At 36.4% G+C, this 11,048-nt stretch overlaps 1 protein-coding gene across 1 annotated transcript; it reads left to right on the top strand.

The window, feature by feature from the left end:
• Positions 1 to 222: 222 nt before the first annotated feature.
• On the top strand, positions 223 to 10,807 carry MAP9 (microtubule-associated protein 9; the record flags this gene model as incomplete). Its single annotated transcript, XM_010076718.1, has 7 exons — positions 223 to 319; positions 1,576 to 2,004; positions 6,905 to 7,158; positions 7,983 to 8,041; positions 8,545 to 8,710; positions 9,844 to 9,933; positions 10,646 to 10,807. Coding segments are annotated over 7 exons (1,257 nt in total), but the record flags the coding sequence as incomplete, so codon positions are not given.
• Positions 10,808 to 11,048: the final 241 nt, after the last annotated feature.

Raw genomic sequence — 11,048 nt, 5'->3', positions numbered from 1 at the left:
TGAAGAAAAAAAATAATACATTGAGGGTTTTTTTCTAACACAGAAAGATTGGAGGAATGATGGTAGAGTGAACACACACTGTATTTTACTTATCTTTCACAATAATTTGCAGCTGAACGGGTTAATCTCTGTTGCTCGGTTTTACTTATGGTTGTGTGGGAGGGGGGAATTAGTGCTGGACCTGAAGACGTGAATCCTTCCTTCTGTGTGCAACCATTTCAGGATGAGCTACAAGAAGCAATTTCTGCTCGTGCAGCAAGAGAGCAAACAGATGATTACTCAGATGACTTTGAGAGTGACAAAGATGACATGTTAAATGGTAAGACAGAATTAAATATTTTTCCTTGTGTTCTTCCCTTTTGTAACTCATTACTAGGTCACAGAGAATCTCTGCTAGTCAATATGATTTAGTGTTCCAAGTTTCATATTTTAGCAGCTTCTAAATCACTTAGTCCTCCTCTTCCGAGTGAGGAGCAGAATTACCCGTGAGATCAGTGGTGGTGCTAACCTGCTAGACCAGACGCAGTCTGTACTGTTTCCTACACTTGGGAGCCCAGTTTTACTCCATAGCCATATCGGTTACACCTGAATGAGACAGTACCTCACAGTGCTGAGAATGAAAGTGGACACGGGCAGAGAGAAAGCCATGTTGTTGTCTTACTGTTTTCCCAGTGTGGAAAATCAGCAAATACGGGCTGCAGGACACTCTGCAGGGCAGGCTTACCTGCGGGTGTGCACAAACCAGGAACAGATTTGATCTGGCTGTTTTTCTTGGGCCACGATGCATTTTATATTTGGTAATGGTTGTGTTTAACAAGATTGGCCCAATGGCTTTTCTTCATCCTGAGATGGTGCTGCATGTTAAGGGAAATATGAATCTTAAATATCATAATGAATTTTTAAAAGGATTTCCTCTGTGTCCTGTTTTTCATTCACATCTGAAACATCTTTTAAAAGTTCATGGGATGCTTTGATTTCCTTTTGCTCACAAGATTTAGAAAAAAGCTACTCCTACATTAAATACGTTACTCAACTATCGTTACATTCTTTTGTCATCTTCCTCGAGCATTTGAACTCTGAAATAAAGTAATTTAGAAATAACAGGCTCCAGGAAGATAAAAATATTTTTGTTAAACATGTCAGCCTTGGCATTGGAGCAGGTATCTCCTTTGAGTATCTTCTCACAGATTTCAGATGGGACAGGAGTGAAGAGAATAGAAGGGAGGATGGATTCTGGTAACCAAACATGCCTAGCTTTGTTGTTGACTTGCTTCCACTTTTATGACATTGGAGACATAATTTTTCAGGAGGGATTTAAGTTGAATGACAGATAAGAATTATCCAGTGAATATTTGAAGTCTTTTCTTTGGATCGGGTCCATGGAAACAGATGGCAGGAAAGGAGGTAGAATAGGGATCTAGTTTGATGGCGTTGCAGAGATCAGAGGTGGAAAGAGAAATGACTTAAGTCGGGAAAAGTATATCAAAAATACTTTTAAATTATAGAAGGTATAGTTTCTGTGTTCCATTTTTTTCCACTTGTCTCAAATGGAAGTTGATAATGTGCTGTTTTCAGGTATTGGGGAAGAACTTAATGAAAGTAATTCAGGTGCTGAAAGCACTAAGAAATCAGTTGCTGTTGAGAGTCCTCTCTCAGATGATGATGCTTCACAAAAAGCAGCAGATTTGGAAAACGAAGCTGCTGATGACTTGATGTTATCCTGTCATGAGAAGAAGCCTTGGCAAATAATATGTTTAGAAAGTGAAAACATACAGGATGACAGAAAAGATGGTGAAGAAGAATGTTTGGAAAGTCAAAATGAGGATGATGACAGAAAAAATAATGAAGAGTGTTCAGCTACTGAAGAAGTGCCACGTGATAATAGTGAAACTGGCCTCTGTAATGACCTGCCTGTTCATGAACTACCGAAAAAAAGAAATCAAAGGGAAAACAAACCAATACCAAAGCCACGGCTGCATAGAATAAGAAATGCTTCAGCATCAGGTGAAAAGAAAGTATTTGAATGTTGTTGCTGCTACTTGCTTAGCCGTATTACAGTATTATAAAGTGTTGCAATTTGAGTTATTTTCTGTATTAAGAATCAGCAGCTTTGGCTTGCAGGGTATTTATTCACTATTCCTTTAAAAGTACATGTTTTGATAATCTCCAGCTGCCAGGGGGTAAACTGAACCAGTGTGGGCCAAGTAGCAGGAGGTTCCTATTTGCCTTTTCCTTTGAGGAGATGAAAGACAGCTGTTTGGGTACTTCAAGTCCGGCTCTCCATCAGTGCATGTCTGTGGCAGCTGTGGGAGGGCTACAGAGTTGCCTCTGCGTGTGCATAGCACAGAAAGCCATATTCACATGGTGCCCACAGCATCTGTGCAGTTTTGTTGCTGAGACATCACAATGCCGTAATGTTACAATGTCGGAAAATGAGCTGTAACAAAAACGTTTATGAATGGTAGGGTTCTCATCATAACAAAGTTAAAACTTCAAATGATCTTTTACTTTGACGATACTGAGCTGGTTTTAGATGGATAATCAAACACATAAAACCCACAAACTTTAATGTTTCGTTGCAAGAATAGCTAATTCAGTTTTAATATGGAAAGCAGAACTTGGAATTCTGCTAATTGACTACGTGTGCATTTACAAATTTAAAATGTCAAAAGACTTTATATTTTTAAATCTACTTCCTAATATGAGAAGAATTCATCCTGTTTGATGTTGAGAGAAATTTATGTCTGGTTGTTACTGTAGATTACAACTTTGAAATTGATAGAGCATAATTAATGATACCAGCTCCTTTTTTTTCTTTCCACATGATGGCACTGAAGTGCTAGATGTTTGAATGTGCAGCTGGGCACTCCACATGCCTCTCTTTCATGGCCAGTATGCCTGTGTAGTTTTAGACTGGTAGAAAAAAGTTGAAGTACTCCTTTTCTTCATGTGAATCTAAGTAGTACCAGTGATACTGCCATAGTGTCTTCAGTAGTCAACAGTTATAAATTTTCTTGTTAGAGAAATGATCTCTGTCCAACAGAGATAAGCATTTCTATGTGGATCAACGTACGTAAAGAAAAGGAAGGGCAGGTGGAAAGTGATTGTGAGGCTTGATCTTGGTAGTGGCAGAACAGAGGAAGAAAACATGAAGAAGATAGAATTACTAAACAGGAGGAAAGTGAGGAGCCAGAGGATAGAAATCTGTAAGAAGTAGTCGTGTGGTTGTTTTCCTGCCCAGTGACTGCCTTAGGGAGGGAACAGAGACATCCCTGAAGAAGCTGGGAATAGAGTGAAAGCACTCCTCTTTGACTGCATTTCCCATGGTGTCTCCTCCTACCCAGGGTTGTTCTGTTCTGCACCGTGCAGGGAGAAGCAGTCTTCCCTTTGTATCTTCACTAGTAAATAACTAGACAAACAGAACAGCAAAAAGGTTTTCTTACAGCAGTGCTAGATTACGCATATGTTGTCTTCTATATTTATGAAAACTCTGTCTCTCTAATTGTAGATAAGCCCTTGGGTGTAGTTTCAATTTATACAGAGATAATGATAAATGGAAAAAAAATGTTTGTAGATTGTCTATGTAGAGATTATATTAGAAGCTTCAAAACTTTCATTAAACTTTATGAAAACGTAGCTGTAACTCTTTATATAGCTGTTTGTAGATGGCCTCACTGTGTTAAGAAAGCCGTACTATTATTTTAATAGCTCATTTAACTGAAAGTAGTTGACTCTATCTTGACAAAATAGTGTTCCAGACTAAAATGTCTTTAACTAGACATAACTAAAACTATATTTATTTTCAGCCAAGAATATCAGCATTTCGTCATTAGATAGCTGTTGTAAACCATCACCTCAACCAAGAAGTATGTTGAGAAAAAGTCGTCCCGTGAAAAATTATGAGCTTAATAGGTCAGAAGGAAAAGTAACTTCTAGAAGTGGATTTTCTTCATTTTCAGCACCATCATCCCTAACTACTCTGAATGCACAAGCCACGCCCAAGAAAAAACTGCTTGACAAAAGCCCTAGTCCTGAAGTAAGAGAGTATATGTGTTGATTTTTTACCATCTACATTGGAAACTTTAGAAACTAACTTTTATTTAGGTGACAATTTTTGGGGAGAAAAATAGGAGTAGGAAGAAATGTCTTTGCCAGTAGCATTATTATGATGAGGGCCAGAGAAGAGAACATCATTCTTTTTCTTTCAAACTAGAAACAGGATTTTGTGATGGTTTGCAGCCTTATGTGCTGATTGGTTTTATTTCTCTAAATGTAAAACACGAATTATACATCTCCTAGAGAGTTCTGAACAAACATTCTATCAAATTGTTACAAAGTCAAGTTAAATTTATGGATTTGTTATGAATTTCTCACTTGCTTATTTGTCACTTTCTGATCTAAGGGTCCCAGGCTAGAAAGTACTTCACCACCATTTTCCATTAATTTTACTTCCCACAATGAAAGATCTGGAGACTCCAATTTACTGATGTGTGGAGAAGCACCACTTGTGAAAGGTAGAACTTAGATACGTACAACTGGATAAATGTTACCATTTATACTTTAGTAATATCTAATGGTCCAATACAAGTCGTCTTAAAATCAGTAGCGTTCTTAATTTCCTTTCTCCTCTCTTTCAGTGTCTTTCTCATGCCCTTGTGTCTCCTTTTCTGGTTTTGAGAATGCCCCAGCCTCATTCTTGTAGTTATGTCCAAGTACGGTATAATCCCAGGTGTTGAGAAGTTTGGCCCTAGAGGCATCCCAGGAATGGAGAGGAACAGATTAAAGTTTGAGAATTTAGGTTTTAAACTTTGACTTATGTCAAGTGTATGCATCATTGCATCTTTGAGACTTAAAATAAGTCATTTTTATTTCATTTCCTTTTTTGTAGTCAGCATGACTAGGGTAAACCTTTCACTTCTTCCTGTACCTTTTCAACAAAGTTTGATACACACTGACTAGTGCTTTTCTTTTTTTTTTTTTTTTTTTTTTGGATTTATGAACCCCTAGCAGTTCTTAGGGGATGTGCAAATCCTTTGAAAAATATCAAATCTGTGGGCTTCTCAGTAGTATCCATTGAACTTACCTTTTTCAGTCCCCTTTTTCAGACTGATTACAGAAAATCCACTGACCCCAGGTTGAAAAACACTGGAATAGGCTGTTGGGTACCTTTTTTATTTTGTGAAGGGAATCATGCGGGGGGTAGTTTTCTGCGTGCAGGACCGTAACAGGTAGGTACCATAGAGTGTCAGGCACAGCAAGAAGAATGCTGTCTGTATGGCCTATGTGATCTCTGTATGCTGTGGCCTGAAAAGATAAAAATGGGACTTGGCTTGAATTTAGTACAGGAAGGTGAACAAAAGTTGAAAACTCAGGAAATGTACTGAGTAGTAGATAATGAATGTGCTCAGATCTGTGTTTAATTTCAGTGCTTTTTTATATTTTGCGGATACTTTGGATTAGGAAGCTTGTTTGGTATAGCTTGATGGTTTTAAGCATCGTTAATGAAACAATGTCTAAGGAGAGTTTGTACAGGAAAAAGGATATGAGCATCAGTGTAGTGGAATGGGTAGATTCTCCAAGTGCAGTGAGAGCTTAAGAGGAAGAGAATAATAAAGGTGGTGTTATCAGGATGAAGGAGGACTTAGAAACAAAAATGATATGGCATCTTCAACAAAAGTGGAGGAAAAGGGACTGGAAAAGATTGTTTAAATATGATGCTGAGGTGTGCAGGTGTAAGAATTCCAAGCAGACTGGTCAGACTTGTATAGCTTGAATTGTCAAGAAAGAAACTCCAATAATACTACTTACAGGGTTTGTGTGGCATTTCTCAGCTAGCCATGGGAAGGTTAGTATTTTGTATCCATTGTGCAAACAGCCAAACTGACTTGCACGCAAATTTCTGTGAAGTGCGTGCTACCAAGTGCATATAGTAAATGGGATGTCAGCAATGTCCTGTGCACTAGGTGCTGCAGCTTAATTAGAGTTGTACAGTTTCTGATGCCTACAGTTTATATGCAGCTGTACTATCAATTAAGTGTAAAGTAAAATATGAAAGTTTACATACCAAGAGAGGATAGAAAATGGTTCATATAAATTCAGAATTCTCCTTGTAACCCGAATGTATGTTCATCATTGTAAATCTAGGTTAAATTTCTTAGATTGTCAGCATTGGTATTCCTTTCTTCAGGTAACTTGGAGCTAATCTCTCATCCACAACTTATGTTTCATTTAAGAATTCCATCAGAAAATTGTAGAAGACTGTAATTTGGAATTTACCATGGTCTTTTTTGGTTTGTGTCTGAATTGTTCTACAAGTTTAGATCTCTGCATTAATAGCAGTTCAGATCTGATAAAAATGGTTGTTGAGTATTATTAATAAAGTGTTTTGTAAATGACAATTCCACCACTTAGGCACACATTTAAAATGAGGTGATGTTTTGTTTCCATCACCACCAGAGAATCTTTCCGTTATTTCCTTGTGTGTCCCACACCCCTGAAAACCATGATGACAGCAGTTTTTGTCACCTGAATTGTGGTACAGACTTCTGTAGTAGTTTGCTAGATGTCAGAAGAGTGCTTGCTGTGATTGCTTTTGGTTTCTGTACTAGAACCATGTTTGGGTGGCAAAGCAGACGGGAAGTTTTGCCTTTGTCATGCTCTCACATTCTGTAACATTTTGTTAAAATTTCAGTTGCTACTCCAGTCTTACATTGAAATACAATACAAGTGAATACTCTTTGTATTAGTCCATATAGTTCTTAGAAGGAAATATGCAGAATACATTATATTATATCAAATTTAGTAATATGTTTCATAAACAGATTTTTTTAATACAGAAATAACAATACTCGGAAACAATGAAATTCTTGTTAATATGTCCTCTCAATCATTTTTCTCCCGTTAGATCAAGATCAGAAGATCAACACCAGTGACTTGAAACTGGAGGACTGTGGTAGAAAATCCCCTTCTGTGACAGAAGTAATGATGACCACAGTGTCCGAGAAAACAAAGGTACGAGAGAAGTCAGCAGATGACAGTTCAGACGAGACGATTAAACCAGTGGAAGGGCAAATAGTGACTGATACCTTACAGGAGGTATCAGTGATTGACCAATCTGAGCACGGGGAGGCAAAGAACACTTCAAAGGACTCTGCCAAGGTATTACTGATAAGCATTTTTACCATTGTTTAGAACAATGTCCTAGAAGCACAGTGAAGAGTTTTGTAAAGTTACTGTGGTACCTTAAATGTGTAGGACTCTGTAAAGCTGACAATTTATCTCTGGCTTCTAGAGCTGAGGTTCTTACAAATTCTGTATGTTTTTATGGAGGATGTAGGGAATACTTTTTACACAAATATTTTAAACCAGATAAAGGAATTGAATTATGAGTTTTTCAATCTTAAGGAAATACTCTTATCCAAGTGAAAACTTCAGATCTCTATTGTGAGGTTAGCTGAATTGGAATGAGCAGTGCAGGATGGCAGAGGACTTAAATAATGGCTAAGACGCAAAGCACTTATGCTTTATCATAAGAAAGAAAATATGTAGATATATGTAATTGTTAAAGCTAAATATTAAAAACAGTTAAAAGAGTGTTGATATAATAACAGGGAAACCCTCTGCCCAGCTGTGTTTTTATTCCTTTGTATTTCTAAACTATAGACTATATTTTTACGTAATACAAAACAACATTTCTGTGTGCCATTCCAAAAAGATACAGGCATTCTGAAAGTTTGCTTGTTTGGTTTGTTTGGGTTTTTTTTACTTTCTTAGCCTGTACCATACCCTTTCTATATTAGAGTGTCTTTCTTGCGTATTTTTCTAACATAGAATCATAGAATATCTTGAGTTGAAAGGGACCCATAAGGATCACCAAGTCCAACTCCCAACATCCTTGTTAGCTTGTAAAAATCTGTTTCATCCTGATCTAGTTCTGTCACTTGAGAGAACGTAGAATTTTACTTTTCATCTGTGTTTCTTAGAAACTAAGTGAAACAAAGGAGAGAGTTCGACAAAACCCGAAAGCTTCTTCATCTGACAGGTAAGAGAACGGTGCTGTGTATCACAGTCTGCAGAGTGTAAGATGCACTTAAGTGCCCTGCCAGTGCTGCTTCACTCCCATTTTCTGTCTGTGGAAAACAGTTTAGTACAGGTGTCATGTTATTACAACCCTTGCTCAGGGTTAGATCAGATCAGACTCCAGGTCTTTCACCAGTGTTTATGATGAGTGTGTGCTACTGGATCCACCAATGAATCCAGTCCATGGTTTCTTTACAGGTTTGAAGCTGTTTTGTAGATGAAAGTGTAATTTGTAAACTTTCTTGGGCTGGATATATTGAGTAGTGGCTTGTTTGGCAATAATAAAGCCCTCAGAAGAAAACCAGCTTCCTCCTCCTTTTGTTTTCCCCTGTCCCCAACCAAATGCATGTAAAAACAGAATCCAAGTAACTTTTGGTGTACGCTGAAATAAAAGGAACACTATTTGGTATTATCTACAATAAATTGAAAGATCATGGATGTATTTGTGTCTTGGTATTTTCATAGGTCTCTGTCTTCTGCGCACTTAAAGAAAAAGGCAAAAGCTGTTGCACCAGCTGCACCTGTTTCATCTCAATATCTGGGAACATTAAAGGTGCTGGAGGATAAACACGTGCAGAAGAACAGTACAGAATTTCACAAAGCGGATAGTTTACGAGCAGCTGTTTTCCAGGTAGATCTTAAAAGCAAACAAATAGAAACCAAACAAAACAACCAACAAACAAAACTATGCACATAAAGGTTCTGTTATAGGAGTCAACACCTCTTATTTTCTTGAAATCAATATTTCTGAGGATATTCCTTGCATATGCTTACAGGCGTAATAATTGTTTCATTCTGTTGGCTATGCCTTTTCATCGAATTATGAACTAAAAAGCTAGATGAGAGGGACATGCCGGGTTCATAATTAATTTTGTCAAACTATTTTCAGACACATATTTTACTTTTTTTCTACTTCTTTCTTAACATAAATGAATGTGTAGTTTAAAGTTTATTTTACTGATATATTCTGTTCAGTTGACATTCAGGAAAAGTGAAAACAAGTCTAGTATTCTCTCCAGGACAATATATGTGGATTCTGTGTAGAATTTCATAACAGTTAGTTTGTGGGTTCTAACAGATTTTTGCGACTAATCTGTGTAAGAAAAACTTTCTTAACAGATGCCGTTCATATTGGTATGTGTTTTTAATACTTGTTATGGTTCGAGAACAAAATTTTGAACCTCAAATCCATATTTCTATTGTCTCCATAATTTTAAAAGTAAAATAGGCTTCCTTTAGGACACTTATATCTCTAAGCAGCATAACAAATACATAGTTAAACCTTGAAAATTTAAACCTGGTTCTGCAGATGTCTCATAACGCTTTATGGATGCCTTAAGTCTCACTCTTCCCAGTTGGATTTTATTCTCTTTTATTGCAGGTATTCGCAAGAGAGACAATAAATGTGAATACTATTACTATATACCAAGTGATAAAAATCTTTATTGTGTTCCTCTTTTTCAAATTTTTTTTTAATGCTTACATTTTTGGGGTTTTTTTGAAGATTTTTTTTTAAAAGATCCTTAAGCTTTTTTTGTGTTTTGTAGCTATGATTTTAGAACCTTAGACTTTTTTGGTCACAGTGTTTCTGTGATCACAGCTTAGTCTTCCAAATGGGGTAGTTATTGAAGTAGCACGTGGAATAATTAAGAGTAATTTTGGTTCATTATATTCGTGCTGGTCTAGTAATATTTGGTTAACAGAACTTTTCAGTTATACCTTAAAAAGACTCAAAGTATAAAAGTCTTCTAATGATTCTTACAGAATTGGTTGGAAAAAAAGAGGGCCTTTCTTCTGGAATTAAAGAGAATAGAGAAGAAGAAAGCTGAAGATCTAAGGAACGATGCTGAAAAGGTTTGTTTACATTCTTGTTTATAAAGAAGATGACAAACTATAGTTCTTTGAAGTATGCTTTCCTGAGCCTTCTGCGTTATTGCATCACTCTGCTGTTCTAAGGCATCTAAGGCATCTGCTTTTCTCTACCTAGCACAAGGTAAGTTGATACCTTGTATTAAATGGCATGTCTGTCTCATTTTGGTTGCTGTAAAGGGTGTGTCCTACACATTTATGTAAGGTATGTTAAAAGTGTGCTGCTTAGATTAATTGTCAGCTTTGTTTACAAAGACCTTGCAATGCTCAACCTTCAGGTGTTAAGTTTTAATTTGTCATCTGCTAGAAAATGAGTTTGCTCCCTATCTCAAGAAATTATTATCCACAGAGGACTGTATTTTGAATAGTACTGTACAGAATTCTTAGATTTGTCTTTTAAGTATGTAATATTTCACCTCTAAGCATTTAATATGTGTTTCATATTCTTTTACACAGATTTTGGAGGAATAGTTTGTCTCATTCAATTCAGTTAAGTTAAAAATGAGCAGAGAAAAAAAATGCTCTATATAGCTCAAATTTAATTTTGAGTATGACTTGGAATGTTGTCTACAAACCAATTTCCATTTCTTTATTGCTTCATCTAATCCCACATTTGACAATGAGTTTAAAGCATAGTATTTCAATTATAGTTTTATATTTAAGTATGTTTAAAAGTAGACCATTCTTTTCAATCTAGAAAGAAGCTGTTAAAAGAGAGGAAGCAAATGCATCTTTTGAAGCCTGGAAAAGAAAGAAAGAAAGAGAAGCAAAGCAGTTAAGCGAAAAAAAGAAGCTTGAGGAACTTAAGAAAAAGAAAACAGCAGAACAAGATGAGGATAAAACAGAAGCCGCACAGAAGGTAATGTGAAATATGTACATAAATGTGTATTGGATATGTTTCAGGAGATGGTTGAGAGTAATTTTGATTAATTCAACAAGAGGTGGAAACAAACTAGACTGTAAAATTTAAACGTGGTTGATTTTTGAAGACAGTTTGTATTAGATTCTGTTTTGTTGGAAGTATGTAATGTTTACATTTGCACACAAACAGGAATTTTTTCTTATTTGGATTCTATTAACTGAACGTACAATAAACTCCA

The sequence above is a fragment of the Pterocles gutturalis genome, unplaced genomic scaffold (assembly GCF_000699245.1).
Source record: "Pterocles gutturalis isolate BGI_N339 unplaced genomic scaffold, ASM69924v1 scaffold53673, whole genome shotgun sequence".
Lineage (NCBI taxonomy): Eukaryota > Metazoa > Chordata > Aves > Pterocliformes > Pteroclidae > Pterocles > Pterocles gutturalis.
This window is presented reverse-complemented; position numbering and strand designations above follow the sequence as displayed.